The sequence below is a fragment of the Chanos chanos genome, chromosome 14 (genome assembly GCF_902362185.1).
Source record: "Chanos chanos chromosome 14, fChaCha1.1, whole genome shotgun sequence".
Lineage (NCBI taxonomy): Eukaryota > Metazoa > Chordata > Actinopteri > Gonorynchiformes > Chanidae > Chanos > Chanos chanos.
Window position 1 is genome coordinate 4,246,798 of NC_044508.1, and position 24,609 is coordinate 4,271,406.

Genomic DNA, 24,609 nt, shown 5'->3' on the forward strand with positions numbered 1-24,609 from the left:
CAACCAATAAGTGCAAATTAAATGTTGAAATTCCTTTTCTGTCTACAAGTATTTTTTCTACAAAAAAAAATTATACAAGCCTGAGTTTTGGAGTATTTTTTTGTTTTTTAAATCTGGGGATGGCTCCAAACTTTTGACCTGTAGTGTACAAATCTCCTCAGGCTGTTTGCTTGTTTTTTTGTTTTTGTTTGTTTGTTTTTTTTGACAGTGAGTGACTACGCCCAAACAAACCTCGCATGGACTGGCCAATGGCATCGACCTCCTCTCTGCTCCGCGTCTCTGCCAGTTTCTCGTTGATCTCCATGACCTCTAGGAGAAGCTCAGGGTCAGCCCCGGCGTCCGTGCCTTCCTCCAGACGCAGGCCTCTCAGCTCCAGCTGGACAGAAACCGTAAACGTTACTGTAAAAAGAGCCGACCTGCCCTTGGACGCCCTAACACGCCTCTGTGCCGTATCAAACCGATGAATACAGGCTAAAGGTCTTTGTCTGCTTTTACATCCCCGGTCTCAGAGACTGCTATAAAAGCAAACAAAACACGGTGTCTGGGTTTTTTATTCTTTATTTTTATTTTTCATTTGATTCAATCCTATGTCAAAACAAGCATTCAAGGATAAAAAAAAAAATATGAAAACACCAGAGATGTATTGAAAGGGAACTGGAAAAGCTGTTTTGGAGAGATTAAAAGAGAAAAGTCTTGACGGTATTAGTGATATAAGTACATGTGAAGAGGAAGACAAATCAGATGGATGAGAGATTGAGGAGACAAGGCGGAGGCTCACCATGTAAAGTCCGCGACTTAGTGGCTTAAGGAGAGTTCTGTAGGCTCTGCTTACCAACGCTGATTGGTTTTCTGAATACTCCTGTTCTCTCTGCAGAGGGAGGGAAAAGAAAATCTTCTCTGTTGCTCTGTGAGAATTAATTTTGGCAGATCTGGAGAAAACACTTCCTATGTCCAAAAAGTGGCTGAATGCTAAAAACAACAAATACAATCTTGTAAACAGGAAGGGAGAGGGAAAAAAAATGAATAGAATTAGGAAGCCGCAGGGTACAGCTCTCCGGAACCGACCAATTTATGTGCATTCAAATCGCTAAACAAGAATCACAGTGATTTAAAATGAACAACTGAAGAGTCAAAGGGTCAGTCTAAAAAAAAAAAAAAAAAAAAAAAGACTAATATCCTCCGAACTCTCTCTCTCTCTCTCTCTCTCTCTCTCGAGAGAGAGAGAGAGAGAGAGAGAGAGAGAGAGAGAGAGAGAGAGAGAGAGAGAGAGAGAGGAAAAAACGAGGGACCATTGCAACAATTCCATCTGCACCAAGTTATTCTCAGACACTGTCTCACCAATCGGAAGTGGCGATTTATTTTTGAATGTGCCTGTCATTGAGATGACGTCTCAGACGGACAAAAAAAAAAAACTTGGCCACGTTTATAATTGCGTTTATTTGTCACTTCTCACTCCGTAATGGGTGATGGGACTTCAATTCGTTGAGGTGGGACGTAGGTGTGAGGAATGTGGCAGGTGGAAGAACGAGAGGAGAAAAAACGAAAAAAGAAAAAGAGAGAGAGAGAGAGAGAGAGAGTGGGAAGTGGCTTGTGGACTCGGAACGCCAGCAGCTGTCAGGCCTGTCAAATCCGAGGAGAATCAATAAAGGCCAGTGATGGCTTCTGGGCTTTGCCTGTCAAAAAAAAAAAAAAGGAGAGAAAGATCCTACTGGAGAGTTCCAGTCCTGTACGAGCGCCCGGCAGCCCTTTTTAAAAATGATGTGCGAGCCCTGCCTTCCGCACACGGCGGCTGTAATTAAGAGGGAAGCTCGGGGCGTCAATCAATAATCTAATCAGTACATAGAGCTGGGAGGCACTGGTGCATATAGAGGACATTCAAGACCAATATTTTCCAGTTCAGTCTTACTTAAAGCTCATCATGTCCGTTCCTGAATCATAACGCAATCGATGATGACAATCGTAAATCATTAGTAAGTGGAGGGATGACACAAACCGCATTAACACCGCATTACAGCAAGTTAAATGCATTTTGCAAGTGACTGTTTATCTGCAGTTACTTTGATGCATTTTCCCAGTATAAATATCTCCGTGTATTTCTACCTAGTACACATTCACCACAGTACCGGTGTTTTCTGGCTGAAGTTGTCGGGATGTAACGTCCTTTGGAGCTCCAGGTACCTCCTCTGTAGCTTTTGGGTGTCCAACGCAAATTTCTGCTCACTGTAGAGATGAAACATATCAAACTACATCATATAGCAAAAACGGGTTAAAACACAATCTTTTAGTGAAAATACACACACACTTACTAAAAGAGGTAGTCTCACGAACAGTATCAATAGTTACATGACAAGCGAAATGCTAACCTTGTGTTTTCAACACTGCAGTCTAAGGGGTTGCGCGCATAGTTCCTATAGCCTTCTGTTTGTTTGCTGGGAAAATAAGGACTGTAACTTTGTAACAGCATCGTCGTTCAACGCAGTTCAAACTACTGACAAACTACTGAATTATTCTGAACGATCCCTGCTGAATTCACAAGTAGTTTCATCAACTGTTTCTTTAAATTGGCACTGACAGCGGTTGATTTTTCCATATGGGAGTGGAAAAAAATACCTGTATCACTACTCATTGACATAGTAGGACATCACAAACAATGTGAAAGGTTTATTCTGTGGTAAACAGTTAACTAAAACATAAATACCATTGCGAAATGTAATACTGCTTTTATAACGCGATAACAGGATTAAGGTTACGTCAAAATTAATCTTTCCAACACTCAGAGAACTAGAAACCCGTCTCCAGATTACTCCATTCTCATCTGATCGGTCCGTGGAGTTTAAAAAGAACATATAAACTGTTTCACTGAGCTAAAACCCGTACTCCCCCGAGTCTGTTCTCTAACTCACCAATTCATGACCTCAAAATAGGATGCTTTTTCACTGGGTGGTTGTATAACTTTGCAAGATGAACAAAAGAACAGATGGACCGACGTCGACCCGCAGCTCCAACAGATATGATGGTCATGTTTGCCTGAGGTGCATAAATTCCTTGACCATAGCCATGAAGAAATAAGTGTCCGGTCAACTTTGTCACCATCTACTAAATTAGAAACAGCCAAATGTCGTCCAGTGTGTTTGCTGCTGAAGGTGAACGACTTTGACAGCGTCACGCCACAATTTGATACCATATACAGATTTTGCCCTTTCATACAGTTGTGGGCATTATGGAGTCCGTGACAAGAGTACAAAACTCGTAATCTCTTTAGTGCTTGCATTGTTAAATTATCCTCATATTCCAAAACAGTCACACATGTAAGCATATCCCACTGAGGAAGTTTGTTTTGAAGGGTACTTCCCGTTACGAGTGGATCTCCGATATCAAAATAAAGGTTTGTTCAACTGACGTTCTCCATGATTAAAACAACTTCTCGGTACACTCTCTAATATTGTAAGAATGAATGCAATGTCTATTACTAATTTTAAATGTCCATTTACTTTGCAAAATGAAGCTTGGGATGCTCAATATTGCCACTCATACTCGCATATAGTAAGGACTTTTAACTTTTGAACAGAGGAGCTCGTTTTCGACTTAGATATTTACAAAAAATAAATAAACAATAAAAATTATTTGATACGTTTTACAGCTGTAGTACGTTAAATTTATAGAATGAAAGACTGAAACGGTTCCTTTACTGCTTTCAGCTTTATGTCATACGGTTAATCAACATTCTTCTATTTAAACGACATTTCCCAGCGTCCCTTGCAATTACCACGCTGATTCTTATTGGCTGAAAAATTATTATGGAAAGGGTGGATGCCGCGACGTGATCGAATAGAAAAAAATCCCGGCAAATTCGGCATGTGCCATAAATATTGTTTACATCGATAATATTAATTTTAAAGCGAGCTCGGAAGAAATAAGGTATGTGATATGATGCTGATCGTTTTAGCACTGCAATGCACGACAAAAAATCAGTCTTTAATTCTCCTGCCTCTTTCACTTTCTTGAAGTGCCCTGAAGTGCCCTTGTAGTTTCGTCCTCTGCACAACTGCTAATTTAGCTCATCAAAAATACATACATGCAACTATAATCGTAACTGTGCTATTTGTCATATTTGGAGTGTTTGGTAATCGGTTTAGGCATTCACATTTTCTCCAACTTTTAATAACAGCTATTCGCTATGCTGATAGGTGATTACATGCTGTGACACGGAAATGCAACAAACCCTGATGGAACTGTTTTGAAATTTGAAATGTAGTTTTTTGGGGGGTTTAGTCATTGATATCAGCTCCATTGTACTTTGAAGGTAAACTAGTGAGTTTACTTATTGTGTAAAAAAAACACATTACTCTCTGTTTTGAAACGTAGCGTATTTCATCTACAGTTTCAAATAGCGACAAGACAAGACAAGACATGTCCCAGGAGCCGGAGCCAGAGCCAGGCACGAGCGGCCAGTCCCAAACTTCCCAAACGCAGTCCCAACCTCAAATCCAATCTCAGGGTGGGTCCAGCTCGTCTTCCAGTCACAATACGTCTACGAGCCAATCCTCGTCCTCTGGTTCGGGAACACTCAGCTCTGTAGATACCATTCCTGTAAGAGATCTGCCGTCTATACCAGAGGAGGCTCTTGAGCCGGAACCGGAGCCGTGGGGCCGCTTGTTACCCATGGAACCGGGTTTCCGAGCCCTTAGTGAGTACTTCTGTTTCGTCATCTTCAGTTTGGCTACACTGCTGCAGAATATGTCTCCAGTTTCAATGAGACATCTGAGTCTTATACTTAGACGCTACTCTGGACACTGATTAGCTGAATGAGATGCGTTTGTGTATTTCAGGGATGCGTATGTTGGCACACAAAAGCTCTTTTTTTCCCTCATTCCAGAGTTTGTTGGCTTAAGAGCTAGCTTTGCAGTTTTGTTTTCGTTGATTGATGTACGTGTCATATGATTTTGTTTTGGCGCCCCACAATAACATGCATACCATCTGCGTGGTTTTTCTTTTCCAGACTGCTTTGAAAATGAATACTGGTTCGGGCGGGAATCAAAGTGTCACTATAGTTTTGATGACCGTATTGTGAAGAGGTCACGATGGTTCCACACCTACAGCAAAAAGCATTTCAGGCTTTTTAGAGTAAGTTCAGAGACGTATGAATGACTCAGTGACAAGACCCTCTGTTTCATTAAACGTTCAACACAGGCAAATTGTGATTGGTCAAGATTCATGTTATGTCACCGGGGGGTTTGTCAGGTTGCTGATTTTGTGGGTGCTTATAACGTTAGCAAATACCATCTAACGTGTTGCGGTTTAGGAAGACAACATTGTTTACATTGAAGACAACAGCGGAAATGGAACATGGGTGGACGGAAATAAGATTGGGAAGGGAAAGATACAGGCTCTCGCCAACAACGCCGAGGTCGCCCTAGCTGATCCGCGCAACAAAGGTAGAGTCATTCTGAGACGGTGGTCGCGTCTGCATGTTCCCTGAAAAAGTGCAGAAACGCTTGACTTGTGTCTCTATAACAGATCTCATCTTAGGCCAAGCTTAGACCAAAAGGTTGTGTGCGTCAGACGTTTTCTGAGCAAAGTTACTGATCAGGGATCGGTTCGTGTCTGTTGTAATCTGATTGCGCACAGTTACATGTAAGAAAGAAAACTGATCTTGAAACAGCATTATGGGAGCCCATATTTTCAGTGAGCAATAAATAACTTGCATCTTACCACTAATTCTAGGATACTGGTTTTTATTGCTTTTTTTTTTTTTGCCCTCTCTTTACTTTTCTTCTCTCTCTTTCTTCAGTCTTCGTGTTCATCGATTTGATGGCAAAAGAACAAGAGAGTTTTCCCAGAGAGCTCACAGAGAAATATCAGATTACACGAAAGATTGGCGCGTAAGGCAGTATCTCTCTCGAAGGCCTCCTTTTCAGATTGTGCTGTTCCACAATTTTCTACAAATCCACAATCTTTTCATCCTCTCTGGACCATTAACTGAAATAGCAGTGGTTTTTTTTTTTTTTTTTTTATTATTTTCAGGGGAGTTTGCGGAGAGGTCAAACTTGGTTTTGAACGGGAAACCTGTAAAAAAGTGGCACTAAAGACCATTAATAAGAGTGACTTCAAATCTGTTGGGGTGAGTATTTTTTTTTTTTTCCATCAAGTAGTCATGGATACAGCTGTCTCCATGACAACCGATTACTACATCATTCTGTTTAAATCAAATTTGAAAAAAAAAAAAAAAACACTGTATGATTCTGGTACCTTTCCGTCTCAGACTGCCGCGCGAAATGCCGAGAGGGAGATCGAGATTCTGAAAAAAATTGATCACGTAAGTTCAATAACAGTTACGGTTTTGTCTATTTAAGAGACACTATTAATCAAAGGGACTTAGAGGAAGTGTATTCTTGTTGAGTGGGAGTGTCACAGGAGGAGAAAGGGGCCGAGATCTAGCCCGGGCGTTTTCACCCAGGGAAGCGCACTTTATCGTGAAGATGGAGTGACAGACCACACACTCGGTCTAGGGTGTTCAGGAAGTTGGACCAGAGCAGGTGCTGCTGTGCAGGTGCACGATGCAGGGTTCCATCAGGTGAATAGAACCAGCTGTGAGGATCCTCGCCGATGAGCCGTCAGCCGTTGACTTTTCCCGTCTTTTAAGCTCCTGGTGTGGCCCATCGCCAATCCCCTGAGGTGCAGCGGTCACAAAAGAAAACCTTTAATATACCCCCGTCAAGTATAGAGCCTTTTTTAGAGGGAGGGAGGGACATGTCGTTGAGAGAGCTTGGTGCTGCTCCGTTGTAGGCATTGTAAGAAAACACCAGGATCTCAAATCAAAAACAAGCAGCCGAATGAAGCCGGTGGAGCAGTCAGAGGTAAACAGACAGACCTTGGAAAATTTACAGAGATCCAAGACCCAGTGGCGAGGGTCTGATGACAGGGGTCAAAAGGTCAGCCGAGAGATGAAAGCGTGAGTGAAATAACAAGGGGCTCGTATACGGAGAGAGATTCTCACGTTGAAGCCCATGCGAAGGGATTTCTCACATGCAGACCGCGGTGAGAAAAGGCAAGTCCATTAACCCCTGTGTGTCAGATTCATTCCTGCAGATTATTGGGTCCTCAATATCGTCGGTGTGCTTTCATAGCGACACCTGTGACAGACCGATTGAGTTCATTAAGGACATGATGAGCAGTTAAATGAGCTGAATCAGGTCTGGTTGTACCCCATTTAAAAAAGAAAAAAAAAAGTGTGTGTGTGTGTGTGTTTTGGGTTGGGGGGGGGGTGGCGGTACAGCTCCTGAAAACCCCATGCTAAGCCATTCTAATATAAAGCTTTTATTTTTTTCCTCGGTTGTAGAGCTGGCTTGGTGTGCGACTTGAACAGGAAGCGTGAAATTGCTAGAAATGTGTGGTGTGGACTGTTGGTTTCTGAATCAAATCCGTCTCTGTCGCCACATTTAGCCGGTGTTAGTCATAGTTAGTCAAAATGCTCTGTTAGCTGCCTCAGACTTCCAGAAAGCAGCAGGTGTTGACATTCACCTCCTACCAATTTCACACTTCCTGATTTATGGTTTCTCTTCAGCAACACTAGCAAATAAGTTATACGTGTTTGTGTGTCGACCTGTCTAATCGTTGATGAATCTGTCTTGCAGCCGTGCCTTATCAGAACAGAGGATTTCTTCCAAACGGATGAATCATACTACATTGTCTTAGAATAGTAAGTAAAGTCTGTTAGTCAAACATCTTGTTGTCCTCATTTCAAGCATCCACACGTAGCCTGCAATAATATGATATCAGAGTATAATGTTCTCCACGAAGGAGAATAAAGGCTGTGTGTGTGTGCACGTGCACGTGCATGTGCGTGTGCATGCGGGGGGGGGGGGGGGGGGGGGGGGGGGGGTTGTCAACTGCACTGGGTCGTAAAAAGTAAATTGGGAGAGAGGCTATGAAGCCGGTCAAATGAGCTTGGGAGGAAATAACACAGGAAGTGTTTTTCCTGTCCATCTCTGCTTAACCTGAACTACTACTGGGAGTGTGCTTTGCCAAAATATGTCTTTGTCACATCGGCTGACTGTCTGGGTCTTAATTATGAATTGAAGATGACTAACCCAGCGCTTGGCTGCAGCACCATATGTTCTCAGCAGAGCCGGGGATGAATTGAGACATATCAGTGAAGAATGTTTTTCATGGAGTTTGACTTGAGCTGTTAGTGGGGAAAAAAAAAAAGAAAAAAAAAATCAAGTGTGTCTTCCCCGTTGGCTGAGAGCGTCCGTTGTCACTTTTTTCTTTTCTTTTCTTTTCTTTTTCCTTTGTTTATCTGCAGAATAGTTGGTTCAGGGAGAAGGCCATGGAAAAAGGTGCTAAACACCTTACACCTTTGGCAAACACCTCTGAGTGCTGCAGGTTATGGCGAACCGATGGAGGAATGTTTGTTTTTCCCTCTTTTCTTTTTTTTTTAACCTCCATTTCTGACACTCGTGTTCCAGCTTCACCCCCTGATGGGCCACACACGTGCGCACACACACACACACGCATGCACACACACACAAAAAGCGCGTTTGAATTCAAGTCATGCCCTCGTTTTTTTTTTTTTCTTGCTCACGCGCACAACTCGGTGCACTCCACGCCTGAGTTTTGAATGAAAAGGGGAGATTTTCAACAAGAGCGTTTTTTTTTTTGTTGGGATTTTTTTTTTTTTTTTTTTTTGCTCTTTAACTTAATGACCGTGACACTTGTTTTGTTTTGTTTTTGTTTTTTTTTCTCCCCCACAAGTATGAAGGGGGGAGAGCTCTTTAACCGGGTCAAGGCCAAAAAACAGCTCGCCGAACCCATCGCCAAACTGTACTTTTATCAGATGCTGAAAGCAGTGGAGGTGAGTGGCATTCACTGGCTTCCCTTAAATGTTCTTCACATCACTTCCAAATCCAGGCGTTTTATAAAATGTCCCCCACTGTCTAGCGATTAAAGAATCTGCTTACAATCTGTGTCCGTTTTTGGCGGCGAGAGGCAAACAAAAAGAGGACTGTCTAGAAACGGACAAACCTTCTGGGATTTGACAGCCACAAACACAACGTAAAACATCCATTAAGTTATACGCTTTATTTGCGGTTACCCAAACGTAAATCGTTATCTTTGTAACTTGTTTCCGGGACAGTATCTCCATAGCAACGGCATAATCCACAGGGATCTGAAACCTGAGAATGTGCTACTGGAATCGGATGAGGACGAATGCCTTATCAAGGTAAAACAGGACTCTTCCTTCATTTCTGCTCCTCATACTTGGTTTGAAACATTAAAGTTAAATTCCAGTGAATTAAAGCAGCAGCGATGCCCCCCCCCCCCCCCACCCCCCAGCGTGTTTCCTTTGAGAGAATTTAGTAATACACCAAATCCCAGGTCTGTCTGTTTAAATGTAATATATAAACACACGCACAGAGAATCTAAAGTGAAGTGTCTGGACAGAGACACGTGTGTCGTTGGTTTGGCTCTGTGTTGCATCTCTGTGTGTTTGTGTTTGAAGTAAGGCAGTGAGATGGAGGCACGGGAAATGCTGACTGTCTCCTTTCACTGGAAGATATTTTCATACATTTTAGATGAGTCGTTTAGAAATTACAGCACGTTCTGTACATGGTCACCCTGTTTTAGGGCACCTGAAATACTCGCTGAAAATGACTGCGCAGCTGCGTCTTATTACGAAGTGTGTGTGTGTGTGTGTGTGTGCGCGCGCGCATGCATGACAGAGCTGAAGCCCTGATTCTAACCTTGCCAGTCAGCTTTGGAGACTGATGTTGGAGGTTGCTGTTTGACAACATAAGGATCAAAGAAATGTCTGTGTGCGTGTGAAACTGGCCGTCATGAGACAGAAGAATCCGAATCAATATGTCAGTTGTCAAAGATATTGACAAAACGTTTGTAAGACTGAAGCAAAAACAACAAAAAAAATGTGTTGCTGTCCAAATACATTTAAGGCTCACTGTGTTTTTATATACTGTGTGTGTGTGTGTGTGTGTGTTTGTTATGGAGTTTAACAGGAGACAATTTGTCATCTTACTCTGTCCTCTTATAACCTCTCAATTTGACAGCTCACTGACTTTGGTCAGTCCAAGATCCTTGAGGAGACGTCTTTGATGAAAACCCTATGTGGAACCCCCACCTATCTGGCCCCTGAGGTCTTCACCAGCGTCTCCACGGTGGGGTACACTAGTGCAGTGGACTGCTGGAGTCTGGGAGTACTTTTATTCACATGGTAGGTGGGCCTGTGTGACACACCTGCGTTTAAAAAAAAAAAAAATACATTAAATTAAGTGCTATCATATTTCTTTGAATACAAGCTAGTGAACGTATTGTTTAGTAATATGGAGGTGGTCTTGTCTTCTGTTATTTGTCTCACAAAGTTTGGGAGGATACCCTCCTTTCTCCCCAGGCCAAAACAAGTCCGTTCAGGAACAGATCCTCGAGGGCGTCTACCGATTTATTCCCTCCTACTGGAAGAACATATCCGAAGACGGTAAAGTCTCCCGTCCGTGAAGAGATCTTCTGATGTGTCTCTTTGCTGAAGCATTTGGTAGTTATCTTCATGGGAGACCTGTACTCAGGCTTTTGCTCCAAACACTTCAACAACTTCAGCTAATCGAGGTCAAAGTACTAATTAAACAACCCTTTTCCAGCCAAACAGGAGTGGGTTCCCCTTCAGAAACCTCTTAAAGTTCCCCAAGTTCTCCACGGTTCTTCCCTTTATAGCCAAAGGCTGTTTTTCCTCCTTGCTGTTAGCGTTGCCTTGCTCGCTGTGTGGGGTCCTAAGTCGAGTGTTTTGTTAAGCTGCGGCGATGAGAGACTGTCTTTTGTAAAAGAGTGCTATACAAATTAAATCCAATTCAAGGTCTTAAGGAGCTCTTGAATGTCAGATTAAGACTGGAGTAGTGTCCTACAGGAGTGTGACCCCACCCCACCCCACCAAAGAGGAAAACTGGCTTATCCATGGCTAGTAGGAGGAGAAATTATAGATGATCAGTCACAATCTTGATTCGACCGAGCCGATACTCATGGGTCTTAATTAACCTGATGTGCATCTCTTTTTAGCCAAAGACCTTGTGAAAAAGCTGTTGGTAGTGAACCCACTGAAGCGTCTCAGTGTCAAGGAGGCCTTGGAGCACCCGTGGCTCCAAGTAAGCATTTCCAACACTCAAAACTTGTCGAAAAATGAACTTTCAGAACCACTGACTCTGACAGAACAAGCACCGTGCAAAACATTCAGTGGAAACTAATGGAAAGCTAATGGAAAGTTTTGCTTTTCACAACAGGATAGCGAAATGAGGGAGAAGGCATTCCGGATCATGTACCCAGGTGCTTCAAAGGTATGTTGGGAGGGGGGGGGGGGTTAAAAAACAAACAAACAAATAAATAATCATACTTTTTTATTCTAGGAAAAGACAATATTATCACAACAATTTTCTGAGCTATAAAAATATAATATTGCAGCCATTTGTGTATTTAACATACAAATCCTCTATGGACATCCTTATTCTCAAAGCATTATTACCACCAATCTTTTTACAACAAAGATTATTTCCAAAGCTTGGGGGAGACTGGTATGGATGGCTTTAGATGTACTGTACCAGTAGGTTAAAGTCAGCCAGCTTTGTGTATTCTGATGTTTAAGGGTCGTAAACGGAAACCGGAGGAAGATGAGTTGGAGCCTGGCGCATCCAAGAGGTGACCAAGTCCCTTCTTCTAACCAACCAACATGAGTCTGTAGTCATTTTCTTTGCAAACTGACTCAATATTGTGTTTCTTTGTTTTAGGTTAAAGTAACCAGAGGTTTCCTACTGATGTATACCCCTACTGTGATCTTCACATTTGAAAATATCTTTTGTACACATCTCTTTTTGAATAAACAATCTACGTTTTTCTCAATTCGTTTGAAAGACTTCCCTTTATTTCAAGATATCAGTATGCTGAAAATAAAGAAGATGAATTATGACTGATGAATGAATTATGACTGATGAAGATGAATTATGAACAGTATAGGCATACACTGTAGAATACATTGTAAAAACTAAGTGATCCATTGCATCGTGAACCATTCGACGATTTGAGTGCCTTATCAAAGCTCCTGCTTACTATACAATCAACAAATCATCATTAATATTCAGAAACTTTTGGGTCTGGATGAAACATGACCAGAGTATAAATACATTCGTTTTCTGACATGACCCAGAATATCAGATTTAATCCCTAAGACACAGACATTCATAGTTTGGCTGCGAACTTGTCTCGTAGACGGTAAACAATCGCGTGAGCGTCGTCAAACGGATCCCTCAGTGCTGACTGTACTCTGCTCCTCCAGCTAACAAGCTTAGGGCGATCTCTCAGGACATCTCTGCCACTGGCCAAAGGCTAAAACACACACAAAAAAACGACATGAAACAAACGGAAATACACGCTCTTCGCCATCATTTCGATCCAGACTGTGCCTTAAAATACAGAGTTACACCATAGTTTGTTTCAGTGAATCACCAATACGGGAATTCTGAGCCGATACCAATAATCAATATTTTCCCAAATAAAGGTCACGTGCCAGTAACATGCTTTCAAGTAATTATCAGTCTGATACCAATACTGTTCCGATATTATAGTGTATCACCAGTTTGTATACACTAAGAGCCCACTTTACAAAGCTTGTGCTAGAGAGTGGGAGAGTAGTCAGGATTTTTTTTTTCCGGTTGTTTTGCTGTTTTGTTTTGATTCAGACTTACGCAAACACACCTACACTTCAGGGGACTAAAGAGCCCTTGAAAAAGGCTGTTCATTGCCTCAGCTCTCTCAGAGGAAAGGGTTTCCAACCCTTTGATCTCATCAAAGGCAACTGTGACCGCTGGCTTGCCAGTGCACTCCAGGTCTCTGAATGCCCCCCTCCCCCGGTACCTGCATCAGCTCACAGATGGCCAGCAAGTCTGCCAACGTAACGTCATCGCCACAAAGGAACGGCTGTCTCTTGAGGAACATGGTCTCCAGTTTCTCCAGCGTCTCCTCCAGCTCCGCCAGTGCTTTCTTCAGCTTCGCTGGGTCGGTTGGCTGTCCAGTCATTTGTGGCATTAACACCTGTGCAAAAAAAAAAAAAAAAAAACAGAAGAAGCCTCTAGCAATTCACAGAAAATGAATAACAATACAACAGAAGTCTTCTGCGGAAACTACTGGAAACAAAAACGGCTGTCCCTTTCAAAATCACAGCATAAAGCAGGCACCATGTTTCTCAGCTGAAAATGAGCTTGGCTGGTGACCTGTTTTGAGGGATGGGGGGTTTTTTTTGTTGTTGTTTTTTGGGGTATTTTTTTGTACAGCCTCCTCTTTCCTCCTCTTTTTCAGCGCCGCAAGTGCCTTTGAAGCACACTGTACAATTTTAAGGTGCCACACCGATCTGTCAAGCTTGATAACGTGTTTATGAAACTATGGGCCTGTGGCCCATAGGTTAGAGAAGCAGGCTTGTGACTGGAAAGATTGCCGGTTCAATTCCCAGGACTGGCAGGAAAACATCCACAGCTGAAGTGCCCTTGAGCAAGGCACTTCACCCGCCAACTGCTGCCCACTGGTCCCACACCTAGTGTGTGTGTGTGTGTGTGTGTGTGTGTGTGTGCGCACAATTTTAAGGCGTCACACACTGATCTGTCAAGTTGTGTAAGGTTAAATGCAGAGGTCAGAATCACTGCTCACATTGTGTGTGATCAAAGAGATTTAATCTTAAACTTTTTTAAAGAAGAACAGTTGTTGAGACCAGTTAGCCTGCTTAAGACAGCTCTGTTCTAAAGGTCTCAGCTTCACCACTGTTGCATTTCTCACTATCATCTCACAAGCCTACAACAAAAGGAATGCATGAAACACAGATTTATTTTCACTACACTGGTGTTTTCCCCTGGGTAGCAATGGAGGAAGCAAACTCGCCCACTGAACTGCTGAGACTGTAATGAAACTTGAGGAGGGATTTTTTTTCTGTACTCATCTTTTTTCTACCATTATCAAAGATCCAAAATCACAGTGACATTCAAGAGTGTTGCTTTTACAATGTATTCTGTTTATATATCAAAATTATGGTACAAAGCCATTGTTACTTGCCTTTAGAGTGAGGTAATTTTTTTTATTAAATGGACACATATATTCAATAGATATCAGAGGTTTTCAATTAATAGTCATGACGATTTTCTATATAATTAATGCACAAACACCGAGCAACGCCCACTACCTCAAAGATGAAGACTTTAGCTGCATGTGGTCGGGTGTTGGTGTGGTGCCAAGCTGTATATTCATCCACTCTGGCTCTCCGCTCAGGCTGACGGGGGTACCAATATTCTGGGACGTTGTAATTTGTCGCTAGATACTTTAGAATGGCGTCACTATAACACAGAAACGCTTCTTGTGAATACTAAAGGTTTTCCATAGGTGAAGTGAATTGAAATTTGTTTTCTGATTTTATAGTTAATTCAAAATGGCACTGGAACAAACCAGTATACTGGTTATAACCAGTGCAGTATGACTGTGGTGTGCATTGTGGCAGATCATTTCCATATCAGTCTCGTTACCTTTCAGTCAAGACAAAGTCGTTGTCGTCCATAACGGGGACTTTCTGCATGGGGTTTAGCTTGGTGAACTGTGGCGTCCTGTGCTCCCCTGGTATTATATAAAATATGTAAAATATTACTGTGCCAAATAAAAAGCGCATCGGAGTTCCGAGCCACCTGTTCAAGCACGTCTGTGCTGTTAAAGGAGCTAATATACTGTTGTATAAGACCGTAATTCTCGTTGGTCGCCAGCCAGACCAACTTCAGCCACTTTTTTCTACTGGGATATCATTTGTCCATACAACAACTTGATCATTTTAGCCAACAAAACCGCACTTTTACGGGGTTTGTTTTTGGATTAGCATTTTTCCCATCTCTTCTTTATCTTTTAAATAATAATAAATCTCGCTCTATTAGAAAAAGCCCATCTTTGTAGGCTACAGCCTGTTGGCTACCTTTGGACAATTCGAGGGCGAATTCTGTACGCAGAACTGGGCAGAAGTACAGTGGGGGAAAGTTCAACGCAGCAACTCGATATTAAGTTTTTGTCGGTTCAGTTCGCAATATAACTTAAAATGTCAGTAAAATATCGGTGCACATAGTATGATATGTAACTAGTTAAAACATAGACTAAGTTGGTCGTAAGTCACATTAGAACCTGCAGAGAAATTGAACTTCGACATCACACGTATTCACCTTGTAAACAAACGCTAATATATCAGTAACGATCAGAACGACAAGCTGCACAGCTCTCACCTTTCCGTAGAGCTACTAACTCCACCGTGTGAGGTATTTTGTTGCATTTCAGAAATATGTACACAGCTCTACAGGGCTGCGATAATAGATCCAGGTACACTTTCAGTGCCCTCTTGCCAGCCATAGTGAGCAAACAGAGCGTCAATATGTAGGAGTGGACATCAACATGCACATGATGCGTAAAAGGTTGCGTCACTTACGTAATTTACAAAAAGCGGTGCTGCTGCTTTACGTTTACGACGTAAAAGTCTTGACGAGACCGTTAGAGTTATCATGTACATACCATTAAAAGCCTTTGAATAAATTATATCCGTTTTGGGAGAGAGAAAAGGCTTTATTGTTATTTTTAAACAAAATGTTTACTGATACAAAGAGTTCCAGTTACAATACCTTTTGACCAAAGCTGAGTTAAAAATGAATGTTTAGTTCTCGTTAGCCTTGGTCTTTTAACAATTATACTATCCTGAGTACTTAATACAAACTGTAAAGTAAAAAAATACCAGTGCATAGAACATGTACAGTACATTGTTTTTGTTGTATTTAGCACTCAACAGAATTTTTTACCCTACAGTTCTCCTTTCCAAAGCCTTACAAAAGACACTTAAATGACTGTTTTCTAATCTCCGTTTTGATGCATCAGTGAACCATCAGCTAGCTGTGTATTTCAACAAAAAAACTGGCTTACAAGCAGCAAAGCAAATCAAAGGGAGCAGAATGATACTGCAAAACTAATTGTGATTATGCCACTGTAAACTGACCATCATCAGTTTGGCCTGAGATATATATATATATATATAAATATGTGAACATTACTGATCCCTCTGGAAGTTCATGGGGTGGTCAGTGTTTCACAGAGGCGGTGATAGCAGTGTGGCTCTAGGACCATCTGTACTATTAGCTGTAGCAAGTTTTCTCCTGTCTCTCAAATTGAATTCTGTTTGGATTTCAAGAAAGGTTTTGTTTTTGGTTTCCGGCACAACCAGGAAGATATACGTTGCCACCAGGCAGCAAATGACCAAGAACACAAGGAAACAGTATTGCTGTAGGCCGTTCTGGGGAGACAAAAAAAAGAGAAAAGACACTTACACATATTATGTGAATACAAACAGTGCTACACACCGGGGGAGGTGTGCAGGTATCATTCAGACTTCTCTCTCTCTAAGCTCTCCTTCTTTTATTTCACATTTTAAAATGCTGAAACTAAACTCGAAGGTTTTTAACCTAACAACAAAAAAAAAAAGACACCTACCACGATAAATGGGAAAATCATCCCTATGAGGAAGAAACTGAGCCAGTTCACGGAGCCGCCAGTCATGTAAGCCGCAGGCCGGGCTGTCTGCGTGAACAGTTCCGTGGTGAGAATATTGGTCACGCCGCCTGTAAAGAAACAAAAAAACCTAAGTTACTCACTACAGCAGCAAGACCACTCCAGCTGAGAAATTTTTAGAGCGGAACCTTAGGAGTTTAGAATGGAATTTTTTGGTGTCAGTACAAAAATGATGCACTTAGTGATGCGTTAATGGAATGGTTTGTTTCATTAGAAGCCAGGAATGAAATGGGTGCTAAAATAATCACACTAGTCGGTTTTATAGATATTTAGGTGGGTGGCTGAGTGGTTTGATCACCTGGTCCCAAGCCGAAGCTCAGAATGAAAGCAAAAACACACATCATGCTGAGGTAAGGTACCCATGGGTTGGATTCCTGCAATCAGAAAAGATGGTAGACTCTTAAAATACTACTTAAAGGAGGGGCCCTACACATCTGGAGTCCTGCTGCTTTGGGACCCAGCCATATAACTAGAGGTTATTTCTACTACTGAAGCAGATTTGTACATCCCATAGCCAATCGGAGAAATGTTAAGGTTGTTAGAAGCAAAATCTAACAGTGCCGTACTTGTTTATTCAAGGGCCTCAGTTGTGTATCTCATTCTTAAACATTTGTCACAATGATTTAAAAAGTCCATATTTTCTATGTACTGATCCAGATCGTAGAGACCAGTAACAAGTCGGATTTTTCAATCCATGTTTGATTCTAGTCTCTATATATAATCTTGACAAATAACTATGCCTACAGTATTTTTATAACCCTACCGGGCTACATTTTTCCAGACCAATGAAATTTAAAAAGGACACAGGAAAATCTCTTTTACTTGAAAGGTGAGAGTCACTGTGAAGCAAATACACCACAGCGCCATCAAAGTGTATCCTCCGATGATGAGGACTCGTCGTCCAAGCGATTCAATCAGCAGACCCTGAAAGAAAAGGTTTCTCTCACATGACGTTCCTCAAAGAACAACTAAGGAGATGCGAAATATCGTCGGGGCACTTTGTGGCTATGCCAAGACCTTCAGATACAGTGTCTTCTCTATTTTCTCTAATCCTTACTAAAAATCTTTGATCTCGTCGACATCAATGCCGTACGTCCACTGCGCTGCATGAGCAGCGGGAAAGATTAAAACGGCTCCGAACACATGCCCCTCAAAGCGTGATGAGCACAACTACCGTATGAGGGGAAAAAGGTAACTATTTGAACTATTTGAGTTTCATCTTTTGAGTAAAGTGTGTTAAATGAAGACGTTTCTGGAAGACTTACACAGGTTAGGGCCGTTAAACATTCGCACGCTCCAGTTCCCACCGTCGCGTACGGAATCTTGTCCGGCGGAATACCAGATTGAGAAAACACGTAATCTGCATAAAAGTAAATCTGACAAAAGATGAGACGAGTCAGTCGGGTACAAGCGAGTCTTAATTCGCAGCATGAAAGAACAGTTTGCCTTGACTGATGGGCTCTTTTGACTGACAGGCTACGCATCCCCATGTTCTCTGTGAAATGGAGTAGCCCTAGATCTTTTAGATGTTGCTTCAAGGGTGGTCAGTCGTATGCTGCAAATTGTTTGTTTGTTTGTCGTGTGTTACATTCATTATTTGTCCATCATTTGAACATGGCAAAAAAAAACACGTGATTTAATTTGAAATAACTGAACTTCATGGAGGCTGACACATACTGCGTTGATGCCGTTGAGCTGCTGTGCGCTGTTTAGCAGGATCACTGTCAGGAGCTGCCAGCGCAGGCTACGGTCCGTGAATAGCTCCCAGGGTTTTTTGGGTTTGATTCCCGCTGCGCTGACCCTTTCCCTCTCCATGTCTTCTCTCTCTCCATGGTAGTTATCCGCTCCGTGAAGCTGTGTTAGAGCTACCGGATCAACACGAGACAAGCAGACGAACATTCCTTTACTCACGAGATCATCCACCAGGCATCTTTTATTCCGCTTCGTTACGTTTTTTTTTTTTTAAGCCATTGAAAACACACACACACACACACACACCGAGAGAGAGAGAGAGAGAGAGAGACAGAGAGAGAGAGAGAGAGAGAGAGAGAGAGAGCGAGAGAGAGAGAGAGAGAGAGAGCGAGAGAGAGAGAGAGACAGAGAGAGAGAGAGAGAGCGAGAGAGAGAGAGAGAGAGAGAGCGAGAGAGAGAGAGAGAGAGAGAGACAGAGACAGAGAGAGAGAGAGAGTACGGCTGTGCAGGCTCAAGTGAAGCGTTAGTTTAGTTTTTTATTCTATTTTAAAAAGTCTCTTTCTCCTCATTAGGCCACATTCAGCCCCAAGTATTAAGCATGTATATATGTATATATGTGTGTATGTATATACGTATATATGTATGTATGTATATATGTATATATGTATGTGTGTGTATGTGTGTGTGTGTGTGTGTGTGTGTGTATATATATATATATTTTTTTTTCCCCCATTTGTTAGGGACATACCAACCCATACCCCTTTTGCATGCGAGGTCGTCCCCACGGTCGATCAGCAGGTAGCGCGGGCTCTCCGGGAACCATGGAAGAATGACAAGCTGGAGCAGCGCTGGGATACAAGTCGTGGATAACAGGATAGGCCAGTATTCCTCTTTCCCCAACAACTCGCTGACTCACACACACACACACACACATACACACACATTGTCACCTGTTAGTACAATATAGCACCGCAATGTCTAGTAGCACTATTACAAGAATCAAGTCTTACAGAGGTTCAGAACTTTGCCAGTGATTCAAAACACAGTTCATTGAACATCTCTTTCTTTGTGTTTTCAGAAAACAACAGAAGGTAAACAGAATGGGTTATGAATGAACGAATGGCGATGCACTGAATAGCTCCAAACATCTTTTCCATAGTCTAAACTCACTTGAGTCCAATCACTTGGCCAGTTAGGATTCCTCCTGTGATGAAAATTGACGTGCCCATTGCCATAGCACCACGGAGAGCTCTGGGAGCGATCTCACCCAAGTACAGAGGTTGGACACATATGCCAATGCCTGTCAATCAAACAGAATGTCTAATCAGACAGTTCTATCCTTATGTAGAGTCACTCTCTCTCACACACACACCATGCACACACAGACAACACTCAAACACCACACACATGCAAGCATACACACACACACATACAATATCTGCCTTATCCCTCTCTCTCTCTCTCTCTCTCTCAGACACACACACACAAGACTCATAAACTACACACGTGCACACACATACTCTCTGCCTGTCTCATATAAACGCACAAATACACACTCTGTGTTTCGCTCAGTGCCTTTGATTTAATGACATGGTTTTTGAACTGGACATAAATTAGATGAATTAGATTGGCTGTGTTTAGGGTTGTTGTGATCCGATGGGTTTTTCATTCGACCCCTTATTCACAAGACACTGATGCCGTAACTCTTCTCCGTAACTACATTTCATGGTCATTGACTGAAAAGTCACGCAAGCAGCAGACGTGACATACGATTTACCTGCGTTTAACCCGGTTAGAAAGCGTCCGATGATTAGCAGTTCAAAGGTGCTTGTAGGATAGCTCAGACCCATGAAGAACGCAGCCAGCAAGGCAAATATGTTGTTTAGTAACAATGTCCCTTTCCTGAAAAAAAAAAGACATTTTTGTGAAGTTTGTGTTAGTATAGATTTGTGAGCATTCATATTTTAGAATTACAGAGTATTTTCTGCACAGATGGTAGCTGTCCATACAATTCATTTATCATTTTAAACTTCATTTGTACCTTTAGGCCTTTGTATTGTTGTCTATTTTTATTTACAGGTCAGTAATAACATATAATTGTTACTAAACTTGCATATTGTTATTTATACATTACTGATGTAAAGACACTCATTTTATTCGGTGTTATTATTGTTGTTGTTGTTGCTGCTGTACAATAATATACAATAATAATAACAATAATAATAATTTTCCAAGAGATCACCCTATAATATAACATATCTTGACAAAACATAATTTCAGTGAGAACACACAAAAATGTATAATTAGGTTTATTTTGTTATTAGGACAGTTGGTGCTGATTTCAGTTCTCATGCAACAGGAATGCAACAAGGTGTTCGTTTACTGTACGTGTGATTTCCTTAACTCTCTGGATAACGCTCATACCTTCCGAATCGGATGGCCAGCGTCCCACCGATAGAGGCCCCGACGAGCCCACCGATGGTGAAAATGGACACTATGGCAGACCACAGAAATGTGAGAAACTGGCCAGATATCTCAGAGTCATACCGTTCCATCCAAGTCTTGTTGATAAAATTCTGCACTGCCTGGGAAAAAAAAAAACGACAACAGCCGTGTTAAGAAATACTCATGTTTGTGATGGCTGGCAGTTTATGATAAACACCGTCAAGAGCAAGCAGCAGTTGAACTGCAAGAAAGTGTCCCAGAAAAATGAAGAATTAGATGCAGAGGTGGGCAGAAGTGGGGGGGGGCTTCTCTGTAAGAGAGTGTAGTGTTCTGCCTACGAAAACTTAATTGCGTCAAAGTTCATTGAAATCAAAAGAAAACAAAATCAATATCTTTTTACTGCCCGAAAGCACTTTGTACGTCGTCTGAATGCAAAACTCATTTCGGTGCTTTTTCTACCGTTTACAGTCTCCTGTGTGCAAACAATTAAACTTAAATTAAACAACTAAACCACAGAAGTTTAGGGATACATTATCAAAGCATTTTACTTTTCCCCATCCAAAGATTTCATGGTCTTGCTCACAGCGGTAGGAGATTTTTTTCAGCCTTCTTAGCCGCTGATCGTAAGGATTTTTGTCAGTCTAGCCACTGTCTGGAAATTCCTTTGGGGATTTCTGTGCTCTTCGCTTCACACTTAACAATGTTACTTTACCCATTTCATGATACAAAACTCTGATATTTCTTAAAGTGGTAAAAAAAAAAATTAGAATTGTCTGACAGCAAATGGCACCTTAGAGTGATCATTCCACCCTTACGCTCCTATTCGTACGTGAGCTCTTGTGGGTTTATTTAGCCTAACTTTCTCTTCTCTGCGTGCCTAATTTCTGGTCACACGTCTCTTGTGTGACAGAGGAGCCGATATGAATGAGAGATTACGCTCGAGAGTGTCATGTGACCGCCTCGCAAATATAACTGTGACTTTTACCGCCGCTCGAAATGTCTGAACAGTTCATCTGAGGTTTGGTGACACGTGACTGTGTGACAATGCAGAAACAAAATGTGATCACGAAAAATGAGCATGTGTCTGAGCACCCGTGACCTCTCTGAACTTTACCTATTCGTTCACATTGCTCAATTGTGCAAAAGTACCAAAATTACTGCTACAGCTTGTTACAAGAATATTAGAAAATGAATATACGTATATTCCATACCTTGGTTGGAGCATTGATGATGGAGATGTTATAACCATACTGGAAAGTTCCTCCAATACACGCAGCCCAGACCGCGAAGAGCAGAGACTTGCTTGGAATCTGCAGCCAGTGAAAGACAGAACAATTGTCAATTAGGCACCGGAGGCGATGCTCTCTCCATTAGTACCACTCCTGAATAACCGATCATGCAAATTCGTGCTGGCACAATGGAGAAGGTAAGTAAGTATGCGGTGACACATAATCAGAAGACAAACGACGCTCACGCTGCCAGCGCCGCTTTGCTCTTGTCATTGTTTCTGTTTGGCAAAAGGCTCGGAATGCGAGTTTTGGTCCAATGACTCAGGTCAAAATAATTCACTTCAAAAGCTGGCTGACTGCCTGTGTTTACCATAATTTGCTTATTAACAAACAACAGCATAAACTACTAAAGTTGAATGCACTTCCTCCTCCTTGCATTATTATTATTATTATTATTATTATTATTATTATTATTATTATTATTATTATCCTACCTTTATTTGCCGCACCTCTGGTTCTCTGACATCTTTAAGCAAGGGCTGATATTCTGTGAGATCCCCATTTTCTTTGCCCATTTTGAGCACTGCTTTGCAATATATTTTTTTTCCCTCTCTCTCTCTCTTATTTATGAAATCACAACAGCTAGTCCTAATATAAGACTAATATGAGGTCTGGGTGAAGCAGCACTGTCGAAGTCAAGCTGTTATGAAATGCACTCATCCCCCTAAGAATAAGAGCTTTTGAAAGGAAGGATAGGATACGCGCCACATATACAACTCAACACAATTGATCAGTTGTTCAAAAATACCACTTGGGTATTTCGATCTAACTTCCTATTACAGCATGACTTGTGCATTTATCCACGGGAAAGGAAAGAAAAAAAAACGCTCTTCGGTTGCACACCGAAGCGTAGAGGATATTACTACTATGCAACACCAACTCTATCACACGAACTAGTCACAGATAATTCATTCTGAACACGTTAAGAGAATAACAGCGCGGTCTGTTCATTTTTAAATACCCATATCATTGTGGTTTAGGAAAAAAAAAAAAAGAGCATCGTTACCTTTTTTTTTAAATCTGGAGAGTCCCCATTTTCATTCATGATGAAAATTAATTCATTTAAAGGACAGCGTAAAGCCAAACCGTTACATTTTTCTGGATTTAACAGGCATTGATGTCTTGATAAGACTTGACTCTCCACTTGTAATGGAAGGGGGGGGGGAAATTCTAAGAGGTGATTATTTTCAGATTTTAGTTCTTCCTCGAAAAGGGTGGCGGTGGTGGGGGGGTGTGGTGGGGGGTGTGGAATGTGCTCAGTCATTAGAGATGATTTAGGTCTGGCCTTAATCGAAACAGGCAGCGCTTACGTACACACTCTCTCTCTGTGGAGTCTGCAATGGTAACTGCTCTGAGTTTCATTGTCTGGTAATCCTGTGAATAATTAATTTATCACCTTGCACTTTTATTACATAACGTCAGGTATGGTGTGTTTCATACAGACTCAATGTCAATAATTGTTTGGATTTTTTTTTTTTTTTAAGTTGCATGTGAAAAATGACATTTAAACACCCTCCTGACCTGAATTTCCAGATATTTATTGTGTGGGTTTGTCCTTGATCACAAAGACTCTGTTTGTTCTATAGTCAAGTGACCAGCAAAGCTCCTAAGCTACTTTTGCCCTTTAGCTCGCTAGGCTAATTTACAGAAAACACTCAAGAACTGCATTTAGAAGTCTCTGCAAGTCATGGTTTTTCGCAGTCGTTCCAGTTTTCAGTTGCAGTTATTCTTCAGAAAAAAATGTGCCAAAACTCTGATTTCCACGGTGACATAAAAAGAGAGAAAGAGTTGACTTTATGTGATGAGGGAAAATATTTACACACTACTGAAAATCCTAATATTTCATGTCAAATCTTAGATTAAATAAAACGGAGCAATTGGATAGATGGCCACCGCACACCATTAAAAGCTATTTTAGATATGTAACCGTACCCAATGATAAATTGTTTATAGAAGTTTAAACTGTGCCCTTAAAGCTCCCCATCAACGTCTGTGGTCACAAAACATCACTCCATCCCATCTTGCACCTCTACACCTGCAGGACTGCAGAGTGTATCAGTGTGTTGGTGTCACTATTACATGCACAGATGTAGTTCAGATGTTGCATCCATTAATGTACCCTACAAAGACCAAAAAAAAAAATTGTTTGATTTGTTTGGGGTTTTTTTTGCCAGATTTTATAGAAATAGCTGAGAAATAGTATAGTAAAAGCAGGCAACTGTCTGTATTCCTATACATCAAAGGCAGAATAAATCACCTATAAGATTCCAGTCAGTCAGATTCTGTGATTGGTTACCTGAGGAACTATTATATGTATACACACACATACGCACACACACACACACACACATACACACACACTGAAAGATATATATATGTGTGTGTGTGTGTGTGTGTGTGTATGTGTGTGTATACATATAATAGTCTGTTCCTCACACACACACACACACACATACACACACACTGAAAGATATATATATATATATATATATATATATATATATATATATATATATATATGTGTGTGTGTGTGTGTGTGTGTGTGTGTGTGTGTATACATATAATA

General features: G+C 41.4%; 4 protein-coding genes across 4 annotated transcripts in view; 1 reads left to right on the forward strand and 3 right to left on the reverse strand.

The window, feature by feature from the left end:
* hscb (HscB mitochondrial iron-sulfur cluster cochaperone) overlaps positions 1-3,306 on the reverse strand; it is a 5,775-nt gene extending 2,469 nt beyond the window's left edge. The window contains exons 1-4 of the mRNA XM_030791868.1: positions 2,904-3,306; positions 2,124-2,220; positions 779-868; positions 232-376 (exon numbers count right to left, since the gene is read on the reverse strand). Coding sequence (XP_030647728.1) covers positions 232-376; positions 779-868; positions 2,124-2,220; positions 2,904-3,271 — 700 coding nt within the window. The 5' untranslated portion in view covers positions 3,272-3,306. The remainder of the gene's footprint in view (positions 1-231; positions 377-778; positions 869-2,123; positions 2,221-2,903) is intronic.
* Positions 3,307-4,410: 1,104 nt separating this feature from the next.
* Positions 4,411-11,698, forward strand: chek2 (checkpoint kinase 2). Its single transcript, XM_030791744.1, has 14 exons — positions 4,411-4,687; positions 5,000-5,124; positions 5,303-5,435; positions 5,792-5,882; positions 6,025-6,121; positions 6,263-6,316; positions 7,635-7,699; positions 8,755-8,854; positions 9,137-9,223; positions 10,065-10,228; positions 10,377-10,489; positions 11,062-11,147; positions 11,283-11,336; positions 11,642-11,698. Exons 1-14 carry the CDS (start codon positions 4,411-4,413, stop codon positions 11,696-11,698), a joined length of 1,503 nt encoding a protein of 500 aa, XP_030647604.1.
* A 197-nt stretch (positions 11,699-11,895) lies between these two features.
* gstt2 (glutathione S-transferase theta 2) lies at positions 11,896-15,421 on the reverse strand. The gene is made up of 5 exons (XM_030791376.1): positions 15,291-15,421; positions 14,556-14,643; positions 14,219-14,369; positions 12,907-13,083; positions 11,896-12,378 (listed from the first exon to the last, which is right to left on the reverse strand). Exons 1-5 carry the CDS (start codon positions 15,412-15,414, stop codon positions 12,232-12,234), a joined length of 687 nt encoding a protein of 228 aa, XP_030647236.1. The 5' UTR covers positions 15,415-15,421; the 3' UTR covers positions 11,896-12,231.
* A 717-nt stretch (positions 15,422-16,138) lies between these two features.
* Positions 16,139-22,558, reverse strand: slc2a11b (solute carrier family 2 member 11b). Its single transcript, XM_030791545.1, has 12 exons — positions 22,478-22,558; positions 21,966-22,064; positions 20,734-20,894; positions 20,087-20,211; positions 19,480-19,609; positions 19,068-19,216; positions 18,295-18,482; positions 17,883-17,993; positions 17,440-17,541; positions 16,916-16,991; positions 16,540-16,667; positions 16,139-16,342 (listed from the first exon to the last, which is right to left on the reverse strand). Exons 1-12 carry the CDS (start codon positions 22,556-22,558, stop codon positions 16,139-16,141), a joined length of 1,554 nt encoding a protein of 517 aa, XP_030647405.1.
* Between the last annotated feature and the right edge of the window lie 2,051 nt (positions 22,559-24,609).